Source organism: Terrapene carolina, unplaced genomic scaffold (genome assembly GCF_002925995.2).
Source record: "Terrapene carolina triunguis isolate 2854851 unplaced genomic scaffold, T_m_triunguis-2.0 Scaffold58, whole genome shotgun sequence".
NCBI lineage: Eukaryota > Metazoa > Chordata > Testudines > Emydidae > Terrapene > Terrapene triunguis.
The window spans coordinates 4,441,378-4,463,272 of record NW_020664409.1 but is presented as its reverse complement, the minus strand read 5'-3'; the positions used below and the strand labels follow the sequence as shown (position 1 = coordinate 4,463,272).

The 21,895-nt window shown below is 44.8% G+C and overlaps 1 protein-coding gene across 2 annotated transcripts in view; it reads right to left on the bottom strand.

Moving 5' to 3' along the window:
- Nucleotides 1–21,895, bottom strand: part of PHACTR1 (phosphatase and actin regulator 1) — a 410,748-nt gene that overhangs the window by 98,243 nt on the left and 290,610 nt on the right. For both annotated transcript variants that reach the window (XM_026660202.2, XM_024202986.3), the window contains one exon: nt 3,239–3,319. In XM_026660202.2, the coding sequence (XP_026515987.1) occupies nt 3,239–3,319 (81 nt within the window). The remainder of the gene's footprint in view (nt 1–3,238; nt 3,320–21,895) is intronic.

Here is a 21,895-nt window from a genome sequence, read left to right as displayed (position 1 = left end):
GGATGCAGTTCCTAATGATAGTCATAGTGTTTGATGATATAGTATTTCATTACAGAGGACAGCGTCACATAAGTGTGTGTGGAAGGGGATTTTCCTTCTGCACTTAGATTTTCTTGCTATCAGTGTAGAGAGAGAACCCCCTTTAGTGGCTCTATATACCTATATGTTTGTTTATTTATTTAGATACATGTACTATGGTCCCAATTTAGGAAAGCATACCTATACAGGACAGCACTGAGCATAAGCTGAAATGCTGTACTACACAGGGATGGATTTAAGCATATGCTCAAGTGTTTTCCTGAATCAGGGCCTATAAAAAGAGCACCCACCATCCATCTGCTCTAAGACCCTATGATAAATGAAGTATGTGTGTGTGTGTGGGGGGGACGGGACGGGGGACGACTCCCTTTTATGGACACCCCGCAAGCCAGTTAGCTACAAAATCCTTGTTAGTAGCTGTTCTCTACTTGTTTTACCTGTAAAGGGTTAAAAAAAGCCCATAGGTAAAAGGAAGGGAGTGGGCACCTGACCAAAAGAGCCAATGGGAAGGCTAGAACTTTTTAAAATTGGGAAAAAGCTTTCCCTTTGTCTCTCTGTCTGTTGTTCTCCGGAGGGAGGAGACACAGAGCAGCAATGCTGTAAGAAGCTTTAAACCAGGTATGAAAAATCATCAAATCATACCTCGAAACTACTTATCTGAAACCCAGATATGTAAGTAGATCAGGGAATGTCTAGGAAGACATGATTAGGTTTATCTCTTATTTCTTTATGGCTTGTGGACTCCTCTGTGCTAACGCCAGGGGCGTTTGTTTTGCTTGTAACCTTTAAGCTGGACCTCAAAAAAACCATTCTTGATGCTTAATTATTATATTTGCTCTTTTTAAATCTAGCAATAGCCTAAGTTCCAGATGTATTTTCTTTCTTTTTTGTTTTTAATAAAATTTACCTTTTTTTAAGAACAGGATTGAGTTTTTTGTGTCCTAAGAGGTTTGTGCATATGTTGTTTAATTAGCTGGTGGCAACAGCTGATTTCCTTTGTTTTCTTTCACAGCTTTTCCCGGAGGGAGTGGGGGAGGGGAGTTAAAAGGGCTTGAGGGTACCCCACAGGGAGGAATTCCCAAGTGCGCCTTCCTAGGTCCAAGGGTTTTTTTTACACTTGGGTGGTGGCAGCAGCCACCCATCCAAGATCAGAGAGAAGCTGTAACCTTGGGAGTTTAATACCAGCTTGGAGTGGCCAGTATTAATTTTTAGAATCCTTGCTGGCCCCCACCTTCTGCAATCAAAGTGCTAGAGTGGGGAATCAGCCTTGACAGACCCCTTGAGATAACATAAAATACAAAAAAAAATGCACTCCATTATAACTAGACTGCAGTAATTCCAGCCCTTATAAGCATCCCCAACTAGCAAACCAGGCAAATTAACAGTTGATATTACCTTTCCTCTTCAACAGTAAATCACCCTCACAAGTCTCCCCTGCCCATTTCAAATGTTCAGGGGGAAAAAAGATGAGCTCTGCAACATGTCTTAAAGGTCATCAGATTCAGCCTATCCTGGAGCAAGGTGGGGAGTAAGTTCTAATGCAGAGGGGTCCTAATTCAATCGGATTCCAGTTCTAGTGCTTCTGCTTATCTCAATTGCAGCTCTGTACCATGGTGAGAGAAGAGATCTCTTGGACAGATCAATTAGTGTATGTCTACACAGCACACTAAGCCTCGGCTGAGACTCAGGTTAGAGCCCAAGTTCAAACCCCCCTTCCGTCCACATAGAAATTAGTCTGATGACATATTTAGTCCAATAGACTAATTTTTTAATCATTGGAAGGAGTTATTCATGTTTCTTGGTGACATATTTAAACCAAATCATTCTGCCATGTGGAACACCCAAGGCTACATATAAAATTAGTTAAGTGGACAAGAATTGCAAGCTTCCACAGTGAAGTAGCATCTGAGCTGACTTCACAGAAATAAGGGCAAATAGTAGGGCAGAAGTACTGCTAGAAATAAAGTGTTAAAAAGTGGCTAAAATGAACAAGCTAAAATTTGTAATTTAATTACAAACACTGTACTTTTTGAATTCACTTAAATGGTTGCAATCTGTGGGATGGGAATGAGTTAGGCGCCTGACTCACTCCACACAAAATGATGACAGGAGGACGACGAGGTGGCCTATTTAAGTATTTATCCACAGTGGAACAGCCATTGGGCGAGAGAGTGATTCTGCAGTCCAGTGGTTAGGGCATCCACCTGGGACGCTGGAGACCCGGGGTCCAGTTCCCCCGCTCCAATCACTCTTTCATTATTTATCCACAATGGAACAGCTTCAATTGGAGAGATAGAGGGAGCCCCAACATCAGAAAATCCCATAGCTTAATTGCTAGACCACTTTTCTAATAGGTGGGAGACTCCTGTTCAAAACCTCTCTCTCCATCTAGAAGAGGGGAGAATTGAACCTGGGCCTCCCATAGCCACAGTGGAGCCGAAACTGGGATGTAGGCACCTAAAGGCACCATAGGATGAGAGAAATTAGGTGCCTAAATCTGGGGTTTAGGCAACTAAGTACCTTTGTGGTTCTGAGTTTAAGTGCTTGGCTGAATTATTGCCTTTGTGCTCTTTACACAGGAAACAGAACAAACTGAAGGAGAGGTTAGACGACTGACAAATACGTAATAGGCAATGTGTATTTGTTGCCTTACTTAAATGGGATGACATAAAGCAATGAAATTTCATTCTTGAGTGTGAATGTTATTTTTCTTGTCACATTTGTGAAGTATCCAGGTCATGAGTATTATGGATTTTCAGATATGCCATAGGAATCTGTGGTGTCCTGTGCTCTAAGCAATCCAAAGCAATGTAAATGATTTCCCTTTCCACAATAGTTAATCAAGCAGTGACTCAACCAGAATGTTGATATCAAGAGCCAACATGGGGTCATTCCATTTTTCTTCATTATGTCTTTGTTATCAAGAGAAGAGTGATTGCCATATACTGCTATAATTTATCCTTCAGCTACTTTACGTATGTTTAATTTTTAACTCTCATTAGATGATTTTTACAATTATTCAAAGTGACAAACCTAAGTAAAATTAAAACAGAAGTATGAAGGCCTGATTTGGATCTCATTAGGTAAACCACGAGTTAACGCCATTGAAGTTACTGGTATTATAACATTACAAGATCAGGCCATAAGACTGTACATACAGTATTTTCAATTTAAAGTTGAGTAGACAAGTATCTCTTACCTTTATCATAGATTTCCTTCAAGACTCCTCGTTTTATCAGCTCCTCTCTGCTTTGCCTCATTGATATTTTTCTTTCCAGAGCTACAATGTAAGGACAAAAGTACGATTAAATACAAAAATAAACGCCAAGGCAATTTTGAAAGGTCATGTGCCTTTTATAGCATTTATTTTTACTCTCTGGGCCAAATCTTTGTCCCATTGAAGTCAATGAGAAAAGTCCCATTAGTCTCTGAAAACCAAGAGAGCCACAACTCTGTAGATTTTCGCTTGTTGTTGTAACATTACTGTTGATACAAATGGATACAGACTGATTTATTGAGGTGCACTTCTGTACTCTCACTGCTTCTTCAAACACATGAGCCAAGTGTTTTGGGGAGAATTAGAAAGGATGAGGAGAATGGGGTATAATTCACGTGGGGGGGGGGGGAGAGGGAGGGAAGATGAAAGAGATTTGAAGGAGCACTGTCAGTGTATGGCATTTGGCTGTGAAACCTTCCCATACCAGATCAGGATGAGCTCATGCCTTACCTCCTATAAAGGGCCTGAACCTGCACCTTTGAAGACAATGGGAATTTTGTCATTAACTTCAGCGGGAATAAATTCAGACCCTTAGGGCACAATGCAAGACACATCTGAAGAGGCCTTTCCTCAAAGGAGGCAGTGACATTTATGCTGGCAAGTCCCCTTCCTCCTATAGATTTCTTCCCAAAGAAAGGAGTCCTGTGAAATACACCCCTCATGAATCAGAGGGGTAGCAGTGTTAGACTGTATCCACAAAAACAACGAGAAGTTCGGTGGCATCTTAAAGACTAACAGATTGATTTGGGCATAAGCTTTCATGGGTAAAAAACGCACTTCTTCAGCTGCATGGAGTGAAAATTACAGATGCAGGCATAAATATACTGACACATGAAGAGAAGGGAGTTACACATGAAGGGGGTGTGGAGAATATGCTATGTTCAGGATGACAGAGAGCCATGTCCTCATCTGGTGTAAGTCAGAGAACTTCCGTTAAGTCAATAAAGCTCCCCTTATCTACACCAGCTAAGGTTCTGCCCAAACACGTTATCATTCTTATTTTGGTGCCTAGATACCATGGTGATCAGGGCACCAGAAAGACAGATAGAATTATGCTGTTTGATTAGTTCAACAGCAATTTTAAAGCAATGTCTAGTTAACCAAAACATCAAAAAGTAATTGGCCTTATCTGTCCATTCAGGCATGTATCGGAGAGTGAGCAAGGGGTGCATAAAATGATGCATAGGGTTTGCTGAGATTTTGTGTGCTCTGTGAGAAACCAAGGCGTAGCTTGCCAAAAAGGAAGCACAGTCAAGGGCAAATCCCTAGTGCCATATGCTCTCCTGTCAGCTGCAGCACACAAAAAATGAACCAGGAGGAAGCAACTTCAAGCTGCACAAGACAGATTTAAAGCGAAAGAGGCCCTGAAATGACTTTTTCCTCCCCTCCAAACAAGAGATCATAACCACTGGTTGTGCTGCTGCAAGTTCTCTGTTCCTCAAGTCAGGAGACACTGAGTACCTGGAGGATGGGGGAGATTTATATTGACATCATGCAACTTGTTTCCTATTAGATATATACTGTGTGATGATCAGTTTTAAGATACTAAGGCCAGGGCCCTGGTGTCTATTATAACTCTGCTTATAAAAGGTATTGTGTCTGATGGAAGTAATTAGATTTTTAGATTTGATTATATATTTCTAAAGATAAAAAAATAAAAACAAGTAGTCAACATCTAATGTTTCACAAAAAGCAATATATGAACAGTTGTATATATTAAATACACTTGCATTTCCTCACACACTGAAATCCTAGAATGATCATCATATCATCTTGAACATGTCCAATTGACCTCTAACGTCAATTAGCGCTTAAGGGCTGTTCTCCATACCGGAATAGAAGGGTTCAGACCCAATGCCCAATCATCTTCTATAGTATTATGTTTATATGTATGTTCCAGATGATATTATCTTCTGCTTTGATCACCCTCTACATTTAACATAACAAATCTCTTACAAGAGACCTAATAGCTATACAATATGGATAACATTTTCAAAAGTGACTTCGATATTTAGGAGCCTACCTCCCACTGACTTTCAGTGAGATTTAGACTCTTAAGTACCCAAGACACTTTTGAAATGAGCCTTAGGGTACATCTACACTTCGAGCTGGAGGAATAAATTTCAGCTCAAGGAGACATACCAGTGCTAGCTCTGATCAAACTAGCATGCTAAAAATAGAATATAGCCGTGGAAAGAGGGGCTAGCCACCTTGAGTACATGCGCAGCATCTTTGACTGGTATGTTCTCAGGACAGCAAGTCACTCGGCCACTGCTTGCGCTGTTGTGGCTCTCTATTTTTGGTGCACTAACTTGATCAGAGTTAGCGAGAGTGTGTCTCCTCGAGCTGGAATTTACGTTTGCAGCTCAAAGTGTAAACATACCCTTAGTCACTTTGGCTCTTTTGAAAATTTTACACTTCGTGCATTTTGCTGAGTATTGGGTCTAAATAAGCTGTAACACACATCTTGCTATCAAGGGCTTTGCATTTTTGAAAGCCTGGTTATTTGTCTTGATTATCTGACAAGACAGTGAACAGTAAATGAAGCCCAAATAGACCAACAAGCACCAGAAAATGATTACACAGGCTAAAAAAGTAATTCAATAGATCCCATAGGAAGCATCAAGAAGCCAAAATAACAGTTCAACAGGTTCTCTAATGATGAACTGTTATTAACTACCAGAACAATAAAAACAGCAAACTGAACTTTGTAAGATACATGAAGCATGGAGAGGCTTCCCAGCTGCTAGAAGAGAGGAACTGAGGGACAGTTGGATCTTTTATCCCCTTGGGGTGATAGGCAGTTTTGCGATTGACTTCAATGGGCCCAGGAGTTCACCCTTGGACTCTAAGGAGGGTAGGGTGACCAGATGGCAAATGTGAAAAATTAGGACGGGGATGGGGGGGTTATCAGTGCCTAAAAGCCCCAAATATCTGGATTGTCCCTATAAAATTGGGACATCTGGTCACCCTAAAGGAGGGTAATGAGCACAACTCCTACAGATTTTCATCACTAGCAGAAGTTCCATTGCTTATGAGTAAGGCTAGATTTTAGTCACGGGTATTTTTAGTAAAAGTCATGGACAGGTCACGGGCCATGAATTTTTGTTTACTCCCCGTGACCTGTCCATGACTTTTACTATATACCCCTGACTAAAACTTGGGAGCTTGGGGGAGAAGCCCTGGGGATGCTGGGGGGTGCCGTGGGTACTTGGGGGATCACGCCCTAGGGGGGCACTGCGGGTATGCAGGGGGTTGGGTGGGGGGGCTGGAGCAGGTTCCCTACCTGGTTCCTGGGAAGCGGTGACCTCCAGCTCCTAGCTCCATGTGCTGCCTCCGCTCCGCCCCAAGCCCTGGTTCTGCAGCTCCCACTGGCTGGGAACCGTGGCCAATGGGAAGTGCAGGGGCAGTGCCTGTGGGTGGAGGCAGCAACTGGAGCTAGGAGCTGACGGAGGGGCGTTCCTATGACCCTTCCGGGGAGCCCTTCCCCCAGGTAAGCACCACCCCGCACCCCAATCCCTAGCTCTGAGCTCCCCCCCCACCCAAACTCCTGCTGCTGGAGGGGCGGGGAGGGGGGGCGCGAGACTGCCCCAGCAGCAACTGGTGCAGCTGGCCATGGGGCTGCCCGAACTGCTTAGGCGGCTTCCGGGCCAGTCGCACAGGCTGCTGCAGAAGTCACGGAAAGTCACAGAATCCGTGACTTCTGTGACAAACACGGAGCCTTACTTATGAGCACAGGTCTATGACTCCATACAGTTTGCATTTGCAAAGGCAACAAATTCTGATAACCCCAGCTACCTGGAAATAACCTCAGACTTTCCATATCTGGAAATTCCTCACTCGCTGAAACTACACCCAGAAGTTGCTGCTCAAACTAGACCAAATCTTGCAATCCTCTTTAGGGTAAATTCCCACTGGTTTCAGTGGGAGTCTGCCTGAGTAAATGCTTCAAGATCTGGCCATTTTATATTTCCTTGGATTAGATGGGATTTTATGCTGCCCTGTTTTGGCATTGCTTTTAAAGCTTTGTTCTTTTTAAACAGCACAGTAAGGTCCTGAGCCTGCCCACATTGAACTAAATGATAAAGCTCTGACTGACTTCAGTTGTGCAGGACCTGGCCTTAAGTAAACAGGAAAAACTTGACCCTGTTGAACTGTTTTTTCAACAACTCTGAGAAAAATCTCTCATTTCCCATTCATTCAAACAGTGAAGTGCATTCACTCTGCCTAATGGTACCTCCCTCCTCCAGGGGGGAGGGATAGCTCAGTGGTTTGAGCATTGGCCTGCTTAAACCCAGGATTGTGAGTTCAATCCTTGAGAAGCGCCACTTAGGGATCTGGGGCAAAATTAGTATTTGGTCCTGCTAGTGAAGGCAGGGGGGCTGGACTCGATGACCTTTCGGGATCCCTTCCAGCTCTATGAGATAGGTATATCTCTCTACAGGAAACCAAGTTGGAAGAAATATCACCAAAATAACAACACCTGCTTACAGGCAGCAACACTGTTCACTGAATGGAGATACTGAGAGTGTCAAGTATTGCTAAAAGATATTTTGAAAATTAATATACTAAACTGTACCTTAGGCAGCTAGATAACCAATGCATATTTTATCTATATACACATGTATACACACAGGAATATGTGTGTGTGCGCACATGCACAGTACATACTTGTGCATATGGACCAAATTATTCTCTCTCTCTCTCACACACACACACACACATTCCTATTTAGTCCACTCCTATATAGTTCACTATGTAAGGTATTACAAGTAGCATTTCTTTTATAGTCAGGACGAAGCATAAGTGAAGAGCTTCAGCCCACACCATTCTACACCCTGCAGAAGCAAAACCAGTGGTAGGAATAAGCTAATTTCATGGAGAGAAGTCAACATTTCAGAGAGGCAGACATTACGTTTTAGTCAGACAGTCCTAATTGGAAAGACAAGAAGTAGTGAAAAAAAAAAATCACAGTAGACAGAGTCCCCTCTTCAAAATAATTGGATAGCCAGACAGCTAAGCAGAGAGAAATGCTTCTCAGACACACACACTGACTATTTTTTTAGGCTAAATTATGTAGCGTTCTAAACATAGATTGTTTAGGATGATTGTCTGCACACCAGCTTCTTCATGGTCCCTGTAGAAAAACTGTGCCTGTCACAGACATCACATCAGACGATGACACAAAAGCGTCTGATCAAAGCTTGGGCTAAAAACAAGGACTTTGCTCTTTTTAAAAAAAAGTCTCCTGTGTCCACTTAGAAAGGATTTGGCAGTTACACGCAAAGAATTAATCACCTACCCTACTGAACCAGAGTTTAGTTACCAAAATATCTACAGGAAGGGCTTCTCAGGCTGTTCATCTAAGGACAGCACTGAGTGACAGCAGGAGCTGATGATATTAAAACTCAAGAACCAATCATTTTTCTTTATTAGGACTCTTCTCCCCACCAAACAAGTCCTGTATATTTATGTGCGTGTCCTCGGAAGGTGCTGTGGAATCAGGGTGAGAATCACAAATGCCCAATTTACAGTTCATAAAGCCTATGTGTAAAAACTAACAGCTTGAACAATGTGAACTACCTGCAGAGCTCAGAATTACTCTGACAAAGACTGAAAGCTCTTTTGCCAAGGATTTTCTTTCTAAGGAGGAAGTTGGTACAGCATACATTTATTCACTATGTGCTCAGAAGGGATCTATTCATAAGAGAAGAAAAATAAAGACCTTTATGAATTAACCTTTGATTCTTGAGAACCTTGTAACTTCAGTGATGGGGAAAATTAAGTGTAATTAATATTTAAGATGTATTCCTTCCATTGGGATTTTTACTAGTGATATATCGATTAACCTGGTTTTGTCCATTCATACAGTATGGTTCCTTTTCCAGGAGGATAGAAATCAATTGCAAACTCTTGTTATAGGAATTAATTAAGTTTTAAAACTGTATTCTGCTATCAAAATAAATGAACTAGTTTTTAAATAAACCAATTTTCAGTTGCTGGTTTCTAGACAAAGAGGACACATACATGGACACAGAGAGAGAGCATATTTTGCTACTCTGATCTACAGTATATGGTGTCTTATCTGGTTTGATAAAATTAAAGATAAGAAATATTTTTATTTACATTTCTGAGCCAGTGTTTTTCAACCTTTTTTTAAGCAGGGTCATCCCTCTGTTATTCAAGTAACACTTTTCTCTGTGTCTGGTCCATGAAAATCAGAACAGTCTAGACAAGGTCACAAGGATTTCCTGCCCCCTCATTCTGGAAACATACCACTATTTTGTCTTTATTCCTTTAATAAACCCTTGTGCTCCATGATAACAGCGATCATGGTCTGTTTCCAGCTGAGAAGGTGAAGCATACGGCTGCCTGTGTGCCCAGTGCTTAAGCTGCTCCATTAAACCACCACAGAGACATTTATGTAGTGAGGAAACATCAGCCTATCAACCCTTCCTACCCATCTCTCACAGACCAAACCCTGTAGCACGTCAGCACCCCCAACACATATATGAGAGAAGATTGCTACCCTTTGCACAACATGCCATGCTACTGATTAAACTACTGGGATGACAATCAACACTCAAAATAATCTGCTCTAGTCAGATGGATCTTAATCTTGCTCTTGTGTGCGGCTGCCCTCTTGGCTTTCCTCTAAGAGAACACTGTGGCATGCTTAGTCTGAATTCTTCCTTTTAAAGACCACTGTATTTTTCATTGGTCATGTAGTCAACAGAGGTCATTACAACATGCCAAGAGCTCTCTATTTTGTAAACTATATCTGGAATCAATATTCAGAATTTGCTTTTCTAATATTCCAAATATGGATAGTTAGGAAATAAATGTAAGTTACTGGCTCCATGGTGATACACCAAGATACACAAACATGCATCATTCCCTTTAGAATTATGGAGGCGATATATATATTTTCATGAGATACTCACATGAGAGGCACCAGTAAACTGTGTATTACGACATCCTGAAACTTATTTTTCAAACACATCGAGTTTCTAGGTAGTCAACTGGTACCCTACTTGATTTAAATGAGTAGTTTTGAAAAGAGAAATAACGTGGATGAAAGTCTCAGATAGAGCAGGGCAAAACACACAGGTTCCAGTTCACAGGAGGCTCAATTAATTTTTGGTTTGTTTCATTTAGGGTGACCACGTGGCAAGTGTGAAAAATTGGGATGGAGGAGTGGGGGTGGGGTAATAAGTTGCTTATATAAGACAAAGCCTCTACTATTGGGACTATTGACAACATCAGGACATCTGATCATCCTAGTTTCATTTTACATGAGTTGACATCCCTGAGCTTTGCTTTGAGTCTGGGGTTTGAATGAACTTTAAAGTCAAAGTGAAACTCAGCTGAACTACTGTATTTTGTCTTGTTTAGAAGTGGAAGTGAACAAACCCACTCAGTTTTGCATGGTTACAAATCAAACCCATACAATCTCTCCCCAGAACCTGTGAGAAGGGGAGAGTGTTCAAATGGTTTGCAAATTACAGAGACGCTTTTGGCAAACCTGGACCACATTTACAATTACATACAAAAGCAGGAGGCCATTATTTCTTTGGGGTGTCCACGTAGGAGAACTTCTTTCTGGTCCCAACCACAGCTTGTGCCGCCACACTGCAATGTTATAAAACATGTGTCAGTGAAGGACAGAGATGGGGATGTATGAAGTTGTGTGGTTTTTTTTTTTAATTTGCTGATCTTATACAAATGGCAAAAGAGTAAACTGCATTTCCAAACCAGTTGACACTTAAATGACAGAGAAGAGTAATTCCCTCCACTGCAGCAATTACTAAGTGAAATTATATGATTTATGTTATAGAGGAGAGACTAAGAATAGATAACAACAATAATACCTAACTCTTATATAGCACTTCTCATCAGTAGATCTTAAAATATTTTCCAAAGGAGACCATTATAATTATCCCTATTTTACAGCTGGGGAAACTGAGGCACAGAGCGGTGAAGTGACTTATCCAAGGTCACCCCAACAGATCAGTGGCAGGAGCAGGAATAGAATCTAGGTTCCCTGAGTTCCATTCCAGTGCCCTATCCACTAGAATGGGGTGGGCAAACTACGGCCTGCGGGCCGCGGCTGGCCTGTCAGAAGTTTTACTCTGGCCCTCAAGCTCCCGCTAGGGAGCGGAGTCTGGGGCTTGTCCTGCTCCGGTGCTCCAGCCGGGAAGCGGGGTTGGGGGCTTGCCCCGCTCCGCGCATACTGTAGCTTTGCACGGCTCCCAAAAGCAGTGGCGTGTCCCCCCTCTGGCTCCTATGTGTAAGGGCAACAGGAGGCTCCACAGCCAATGGGAGCTGCAGGGCAGGTGCCTGCGGACAGGGCAGCGTGCAGAGCCGCCTGGCTGTGCCTCCGCATAGGAGCCAGAGGGAGGACATGCTGCTGCTTGAGGTAAATGCCGGCCGGCCGGAGCCTGCACCCCGACCTCCTCCCACGCCCCAAGCCCCTGCCCCTGCCCCAGCCCTGATCCCCCTCCCGCCCTCCGAACCCCTCAGTCCCCACCTGGAGCACCATCCTGCACCCCAAACTCCTCATCCCCAGCCCCACCCAGAGCCTGCAACCCCAGCCGGAGCCCTACCCCCCCCCCCCGCCCACCCTGCTCCCTACTCCCCTGCCCCAGCACGCAGCCCCCTCCCGCACCCCGAACTCCTAATTTCTGGCCTCACCTCAGAGCCTTCACCCCCTCCTGCACCCCAATTTCGTGGGCATTCATGGCCTGCCATACGATTTCCATACCCAAATGTGGGTATGGAAAAGTTTGTCCACCTCTGCACTAGAAGATGGTCACAATCATCCCTCCTAGTCTTAAAATCTATCAATCTATGACTGATTAAGACACTTGAAATAACTGATTAAAAATCAACTAGAAGCCATATTATTGCCAGTCTTTGTACTGAAACTGGCTTTATTGTAGACAGTGACTCACTTAAGTCACGGGGAAGAACCTAGCAGTGCTTCTTGTTTTCATAGAAATCGGGATATGGAGATATACCTATCTTGTAGAACTGGAAGGGACCCTGAAAGGTCATTGAGTCCAGCCCCCTGCCTTCACTAGCAGGACCAAGTGCTGATTTTGCCCCAGATCCCTAAGTGGCCCCCTCAAGGATCGAACTCACAACCCTGGGTTTAGTAGGCCAATGCCCAAACCACTGAGCTATCCCTCGCACCCCCACAGCACAGTATGGGGAAAAGGTGACCAGCCCTCTGTGGAGAAAGAAATGGTTCGGGACTATTTAGAAAAGGAGCGCATCTAGTTTGTGTCTCTTTTCATCCCTTATGATATTCTGACTACTGAACACTCCATAGTGGGCTGGAAACTCTGGTCAGTCACATGCAGCTCAGCACCATCAGTAAGTTCCTCTCATCTAGAGCTGGTCAAATCAGCAATCACAACATTTTATCGAAAAAAAAACCAAAACAAAAACCCTTGGCTTTTTTTTTAAATCGAAATGTCAAAATTGGAAAAATTGCAGCCACTTCTACTCTCCTTTTCTATAACCGGGCATTCCATATTGCTGGGTGCACTCACTGAGTGCTTCTGATAGGCGAGCTGCGCACAACATACAGATGCATCAGTTAGGAGAGTCCTTCTGTGCTCAGTGGTCCACATTTTCTACATAAAGCCAGACAGATACCCAATAAAAGGCACTGATCAGCAGACCAGGAACAGTGTGACAGATGAATCTACATTGTTGGAGGAAGTCTTGTGATATTACTCCCCCACACCTCCCGATACCCACTTGGAGAACAGTGGCTCAAACTATATATCCTATGGATACTAACTACAGGGTCAAATATCAGTTGCCCCAGTCAGTAACCACAGGGAAAGAAAGGAACCATTTCTACTTCTCACTTGTATTTTGGCAAAAGAAAGTAACACTGAATGTTTTAATTAATATCAGACAAATAAAACTGTAGATCTACACAGCTTATTAGCAAACATAAAGTAAACTGCCAGAGGAAAGGATCAGAAAAAATGAATACAAAATCAAATCTCTAAACAGAGAATTACAGGAGCTAATCAAAAAGCTGCAGACTACATTAAACAGAGAAGACCATGATAAAGTAAGAGGATTCAGAAACATGGTTTATAATCAAGAATTCTGTAAACACAAGCAAATCCAGATAAGTAAAATTTGAACAACTCTATGAAACATAACTAACAGAAGGAACTGAACTAGAGAAATCAGAAATACAATCCAAAACCAGACAGACTGCAAATCTCTCCTATAGCAAGATTGAAAAGCAATCAAGGAAGAAGCCATTCTAGGAAAAGGGCTAAATTTCCAGCCAGCTGCAAAGTAACTCAACATAATGGCTTTCACAGACCAAACAGAGGAAGCCTGAACAGATGATGAATAAATGAACAGACAAGAAATAAAACAGGACATCTCAAGCAAAACAATGGAAGGAACTGTCAGGAGGAAAATCAAAGACAGGGGTTCTCAAACTGGGGGTTGGGACCCCTCAGAGGGTCATAAGGTTATTACATGGGGGGTTGTGAGCTGTCAGCCTCCACCCCAAACCCTGCTTTGCCTCCGGCATTTATAATGGTGTTAAATATATAAAACTGTTTTTAATTAATAAGGAGAGTCTCACTCAGAGGCTTGCTATGTGAAAGGGGTCACCAGTACAAAAGTTTGAGAACCACTGATCAAAGAGAACATAACTCTGAATTAGGGTGACCAGATGCCCCGATTGTATAGGGACAGTCCCGATTTTGGGGTCTTTATCTTATATAGACTCCTATTACCTCCCACCCTGTCCCGATTTTTCACATTTGCTGTCTGGTCACCCTACTCTGAATGAATGCAAGGCCACACATCTCTGAAGAAAGGTGTCACCATCCTCATCTCTCCAGATGATAAACAGAGACCCACAATCTTCATGAGTAGATATCATGCAACAATCAGATAGTAACAGCAGCAACAGCAAACTACACAGACTGGTGAAGAAACAGAACACACTGCCAGGGTTTTGCCAAAAGCGCATGGAAGTGTCTCTATTAACCCTAGGTCTGCCCTTGCTTTCATAGGCTCGGACCATAGTACAGGACCCCTCGTGGCAGTATCAAGTCCACCTGAGGAGATGTTTGCATCGGTGAAAGGTGTCTCATAGACTTTAAGGCGAGAAGGGATTGTTGTGATCATCTAGTCTGACTTCCTGCACATCGCAGGCCACAGAACCTGACCCACCCACTCCTGTAATAGACCCATAATCTCTGGCTGAGTTACTGAAGTCCTCAAATCATGATTTAAAAAGACTCAAGTTACAGAGAATCCACCATTTACTCTAGTTCAAACCAGCAAGTGACCCGTGTCCCATGCTGCAGAGGAAAGCAACCGCCCCCAACCCTCCCCCAGGTCTCTGCAAATCTGACCTGAGGGAAAATTCCTTCCTGATCCCAAATATGGCAATCAGTTAAACTATGAGCATGTGGGTGAGATCCACTGGTCAGACACCTGGGAAAGAATTCACTGAGTAACTCAGAGCCCTCCCCAGAACTTCACTCCTTTGATGGTTAAAAACCTTCATCTAATTTTAAGCCTAAACTTTATATCTATTTGTTAAGCCAGTTTATATCCATTTGTTCTTGTGCCAACATTGGCCCTTAACTTAAATAACTCCTCTCTCTCCCTGATATTTATTCCCGATGTATTTATAGAGTGCACTCACATCTCCCCTCAGCCTTTGCTTAGGCTAAACAAACCAAACTCCTGAAGTGTCCTCTTATAAGGTAGGTTTTCTATTCTTCTCATCATCCTAGTAGCCCTTCTCTGTTTCAGTTTGAATTCATCCTTCTTAAATCTGGGAGACCAGAATTGCACACAGTATTCCAGATGAGGTCTCACCAGTGCCTCGCATAATGGTAATAACATTTCCCTATCTCTACTGGCAATACCTCACCTGATGCATCCTAAGATTGCATTAGCCTTTTTCCTGGCCAATCACATTGGTGGCTCATAGTCATCGTGTGATTGACCAATACACCCAAGTCTTTTTCCTCCTCTGTTGCTTCCAAATGATATATCCCCAACTTATAACAAAAGTTCTTGTTGTTAGTGCAAAGTGAAAGGTCATGCACTTAGGAACTATTAAATTTCATCCCATTTCTATTATTCCAGTTTTCAAGTTAATCCAAATTTTCTTGTATAGGGTTGCCAGGCATCCAGTTTTTGACCGGAACACCCGTTGAAAAGGGACCCTGGCGGCTCCGGTCAGCACTGCTGACTGGGCTTTTAGAAGTCCGATTGGCGGCACAGTGGGGCTAAGGTAGGCTCCCTGACTGCTCTGGCTCTGCGCGGCTCCTCGAAGCAGTGGCATGCCCCCCCTCTGGCTCCTTTGCATAGGGGCACCCAGGGAGCTATGCACGCTGCCCCCGCCCCAAGCGCTGGTTCCACAACTCCCATTGGCCAAGAACAGCAGCCAATGGGAGCTGCGGGGGCAGTGCCTATGGATGGGGCAGAGTGCAGAGCTGCCTGGCTGTGCCTCCGCATAGGAGCCAGAGGGGCTGCTTCCAGGAGCTGCTTGAGGTAAGCACTGCCCGGAGCCTGCGCCCCTACACCCCCCTGTGCCCCAACCCCCTATCGCAGCCCTTATCCCCCTCCCGCCCTTTGAACCCCTCAGTCCCACCCCGGAGCCCCCTCCTGAACCCCAAATACCTCATCCCCAGCCCCACCCCAGAGCCTGCACCCCCAGCCAGAACCCTCACCCCACCCCCGGTGCCCCAATCCCCTGCCCCAGCCCTGATCCCCCTTCCACCCTCCGAACCTCTCAGTCCCAGCCTGGAGCCCCCTCCCGCACTCTGAACTCATTTCTGGCCCCAACCCAGAGCCTGCACCTGCAGCTGGAGCCCTCATCCCCCTCCCGCACCCCAACCTCCTGAGTCAGCCTGGTGAAAATAAGTGAGTCAGTGAGCGAGGGGACAGTGAGCGACAGAGGGAGGGGGGATGGAGTGAGTGGGAGGTTGGGGCCTCAGAGAAGGGGCAGGACAGGATCTCGGAGGAGGGGCGGGTCGGGGGGCCGGTCAAGGGTGTTCCGTTTTGTGCGAGTAGAAAGTTGGCAACCCTATTCTTGTATGATATTCTGGTCCTCCTCCATATTGGCAATAGCTCCCAACTTTGTGTCACCTGAAAATTTTATTAGCACACTCTCACTTTTTGTGCCAAGGTCATCAATACAAATGTTAAAAAGATTGGTCCCAAGACCTATCCCTGAGGAACTCCACTAGTAATCTTCCTCCAGCCTGACAGTTCACCTTTCACTTGTAGTCTCCCCTTTAACCAATTCCTTACTCACCTTTCAATTCTCACATTAGTCGCCATCTTCTCCACTGTAACTAGAATTCCCATGTGGAACTGTATCTAATGCCTTACTGAAATCCAGGTAGATTAGATCTGCTGCATTTCCTTTATCTAGAAAATCAGCTATCTTCTCAAAGAAAGGATCAGGTTGGTGTGGCACAATCTACCTTTTGTAAAACCATGTTGTATTTTATCCCAATTACCGTTTACTGTTATGTCCTAAACTACTTTCTCTTTCAAAATTTATTTTAAGGCCTTGCATACAATTGAGTCAAATTAACAGCCCTGTAGTTTCCTAGTTCACTCCCCCATCCCTTTCTTAAAAATAGGTACTATATGAGCAATTCTCCAGTAATAGGGTAAGACCCCTGAGTTTACAGATTCAATAAAAATTGTTTCTATTGTGCTTGCAACTTCATGTGCCAGTTCCTTTAATATTCTTGGATGGGGATTATCTGGGTCCCCCAAAGTGGATCCTGGGGGTCTGTATCATACCCCGAGCACTATCCCTCTGGTAGCTTTCTTTCCCAAAGTGACTTATCCATTCCATCACTTCTAATTTCTTTATAGTCTATCTCATCATTAATATACAATGCTACTCCACCACCTTTACCTTTTTTCCCTGTCTTTCCTGAACAATACATACCCTTCAATACCAGTACGCCTGTCATGAGTACTATTCCATCATGTTTATGTTATCCCTATAATATCTGGTTTCATTTCTATCTGCTTTAGTCTTCCAATGGCCTGGTACCAGCTAGAAGAGCCTCAAACATGGATAGTGCTGCCAAGGGGCAGGGCCAGGGCCAGGGCAGCTGAAGGATATTCTGATCCAGCAAATTCCCTAGACAGTCTTCCCTGGTGTGGCTGCTCTGGACCCCTGGGTGTAAATTAATGCTGCTAAGCGAGAAAGGGTGTGGTGCAAATACTGTCTGTCTTCCCTCAGAGATGCATACTCTATGGAGTATAGTTGCCCCATTGGTGCTGGGACAGTTTGCGTCCTCCTGTATCAGCAGCAACAACTAAGACCCATCGACTCCAGCATGGCAATGAGATTTGATGTCCTGCCAAAAGTGTGTAAGATTGATCAATATATATTCTCTCTCTCTCTCACACACCCACACACCCACACCCACACACACCTCCAACCTATTTTCTTGCCACCTTGAGAAGTAACATAAAATGTCCTAAGAAGTAGTTCAGAAACCTGATCAGGACTTTGAAAGAACTGAAGAGAAACTACCACCTGCAGAAGAATCCATCCCAGGATATACATTGGACCTAGGGCATGCTTCGCCAGGAATGTGAGGGTTCAGTCAGAAATATGCTGGGATACTCAGGCAGGTAGACATGTTCAATAAAGTTAACAGCAACTTAAGAAATGGTTGTGGTTTAGTTCAAGAAACTCTCAATAAACTGGTAGGAGTTGGCAGACTTGTGCAGACTTTACACAATCTACAAAATGAAAGACCCCAAAGATGTTTCAGACTGTAGATGGAACACAAGTAAAAGATAAACTGATGTTTTCTCCTACAACGTGGTGTAACAGCAGACAGAAATTCATAAGGAAATGCAATAAACTATGAACTATAAACAATACACTGAAACTATGGGTTCAATACATCAAGTGTTCACAACCACCGTCATCTGAGATCACTGTAAAGGAAAGCAGAATTTGGCACAGAATAGCATCCTCCAGAGAGCAGTCCTACAGCCCAGTCAGCTGTACATGTTTTCATCAACTCAACTTTCTTTATACATTCTGCAGGGCCAGTAAAGGAGGCTTCAAAAGAAATAAAGATGCTGCCAGAAGAAAACAGTGAATAGTCAAGTAAGATAATCCTTACAACCTCATTGTACTACCAGCCAGAGTATGTCTCACCACAATGAGCTTCTCTGACAGCAAGAGGACGATAAGCAAACAGATGGCTCAGCAATGGGGATCAGCAGTGTCATCTGTAATTGCAGAAATATATCTGCAACATTGATACATAATAGTGCAACTAATCCTTTTCAAACCAAAACCACGCCATTCACATCAGTGACATCATCATAATGAGAAAACACTTTCATGACTTCTCGCAGCTGAACACAACCCACTCCAAAATAGAGTTTACATATGAGATGCAAATAACTAGGCAAGCTGACACTTTCAGATATTCTCACCATTAGACAACATAGCCAGATGGCAAAATACAGACCACAGTTTACAGAAATGGGTCTAACAGATGTCAGTAGACTGGATCCTTCAGTATAACTCCTACATCCCGAAAGCAGCAAAACCAACAATCCAACCCTACCTCCCCTGCATTGCAATTTGACAGGTTTCTTGTCACAAAAGGAGATAAAGAAAGGGGGAGGGGGACAGAAAAAGTGAGTGGAGGGTGAGAATGAAGGAGGAATGCTTGGATAGTCAAGATAAGGAGAAGACAGCCAATCTGCTAGCCAATCAGAATAGTTTAGCCACTTAGTCTGCCAGCCTGGAGGATAACTCAGCTGATAGAAAAGCTACATTTGCAATGAAAATGACTAACTTTTACATCTTAGGCCTGGTCTACACTAGGCTTTTATGTCGACTTTAGCGCCGTTATATCGAATTAACCCTGCACCCGTCCACACCAGGAAGCCATTTAGTTCGACATAAAGCTCTCTTTAAATCGATTTCTGTAATCCTCCCCAACGAGAGGATTAGCGCTAAATTCGACATGGCCATATCGAATTAGGCTAGGTGTGGATGGAAATCGACGGTAATAGCTCCGGGAGCTATCCCACAGTGCACCACTCTGTTGACGCTCTGGACTGCAGTCAGAGCTCGGATGCTCTGACCAGCCACACCCCCGGGAAAATTTGAATTCATTTTCATTTTCCTGTCTGGGCAGTTTGAATCTCAGTTCCTCTTTGGACATCGAGGGGAGCTCAGCAGCAGTGGCAACTATGCAGAGCTCTCCAGCAGAGATGGCCGTGCAATCTAATAGAAAGAGGGCCCCAGCATGGACTGATCGGGAAGTCTTGGATCTCATCGCAGTGTGGGGCGATGAGTCCGTGCTTTCAGAGCTGCGCTCCAAAAGAAGGAATGCTAAGATCTACGAGAAGATCTCCAAAGCCATGGCAGAGAGAGGCTACAGCCGGGATGCAACGCAGTGCCGCGTGAAAATCAAGGAGCTGAGACAAGGCTACCAAAAAACCAAAGAGGCTAACGGACGCTCCGGATCCCAGCCCCACACATCCCGTTTCTACGAGGCACTGCATTCCATCCTGGGAGCGGCCGCCACCACTACCCCACCCCTGACCGTGGACTCCGAGGATGGGATCATGTCCGCGGCCGGTTCCTCGTCGGACATGACAGCGGACGGGGAAGATGAAGAAGGAGATGAGGAGGACGAGGCAGTCGACAGCGCTGGCACCGCTGATTTCCCCGACAGCCAGGAGCTCTTCATCACCCTTACCGAGATCCCGTACCAACCGTCCCCATCCCTTACCCAGGACACAGAATCAGGGGAAGGATCAAGCAGTAAGTGCTGTAAACATGTAAACATTTATTTAAAACAGAACGGTAATATTTATACTATTAACAATGTACATTTATAAAAGTTCTGTAAACTAGTAAAAAAATAATCAGGTACAAAACAGGAATATTTACAAAGGTAACAAATGGGTTTTCATGATTTCTCTGTCTTAGGCTCTTCTCAATTTAGTCCCAAGTGTTTTAAAAAATTTTCACAATGTCCGTTACTCCATGATTCCCAGGCCCAAGACGCTCCACTCCATAGTCCCAGTGCACCTACGCGAAAATCCGGTCAATGTGGCCGGGGATCGACGAGAAATCCTCGTAGGAGAACTCCTCGTAGGTCTCGTGGAGGTAGAGCTCAAGCCTGTTGATCAGGTTCCGGGGTAGGGCGATCTTAGTGGGCCCTCCGTGGTAGCAGACATGCCCCCTCCACGCCACAATCAAGTACTCCGGGATCATGGCCCGACATAGCATGGCGGCATACGGCCCCGGTTTCTGCATGCTTTCCCGCAGCATGCGTTCTCTCTGGGTGTCCGGGATCCTCAGAAGGGTGATGTCGCTCATGACGCCCTGCTTTGAATTAGGGAGGGGAATGTTAGTATTGGGACTGCTTTACAGCCACGCGGTGGAGGGAGAGGGGCAGCATACAGGGATCTTTCCCTGGGACAGCCGCGAGGGGGTGGGACAGGGGCAGAGTTGATGCTGTCCTGATTGCTGGCAGCAGAGACTGGCATTGCTTTCAATGTGAAAGGAGGCCAGTGCTACTGCTGGAGTTTTAAGCAGCCACAAGTCTGCGGCTTACCATTATTGCCCGCTCCAGAAGTTCAGGTCTCCAGCCACGCTTCTCAGATCACTCCAAGACCTCCGCAAGTCCACAGGCACTGAAGGCGACGGCCGAAAATTCGACCTTGTCCTGAGTGCGCATGTGAGAGGTGCAGTGCATGGTCTTGTTCACAGAGAAAGACTAGGTTCTTTGTATACAATTTCATTTATCTGTCTCAGGAATTCACTCCCTTTTCACAATTCACACAGACACATCTGCGACTGTCTCCCAACCCAGCCTGTCAGCACACTCCCAGAGGCTAGCGCAGATTAGGCGGAGGAAGAAGAAGACGCGTGAAGACATGTTCTCAGAACTAATGGGATGCTCCCGAGCCCAGGCAGCCCAGCAGACACAGTGGAGGGAGAACTTGTCACAAATGCACCGAGCAGTCATGGAACGGGAGGAGAGGTGGCGTCAGGAGGACCAACAGGCTACTGAAAAGCTGCTTGGACTAATGAGGGAGCAAACGGACACGCTCCGGCGCCTTGTGGATGTTCTGCAAGACCGGAGGCAGGAGGACAGAGCCCCGCTGCAGTCTATCTGTAACCGCCCTCACCCGCCACCAAGTCCCACACCACCCTCACCCAAACTCCAAAGAAGGAGGGGCGGCAAGGGCCGTTAAAACTTTCAGTCAACCCCTGCAGACTGCTCTAGCACTAGAAGGCTGACATTCCCCAAAATTTCATAAGTCCTTTCCTACCCACCTCACACAAGCCCCCGTCCAAGTTTCACCCCCCACGTTTCATGTCTGGTTCGCAATAAAATGTTTGTTTCTCTCCATTACTGTTTCAGTCAGGTTCTTTTGAGGGAGAGTCTGTCTGGAGGGGGGGAAGGGGCTTGGTAATTGGGCAGGACAGTGACCTTTAGCAGGGTACAGAGGCGGTGTCAGGTCCAGCATCAGGACACATACACAGTG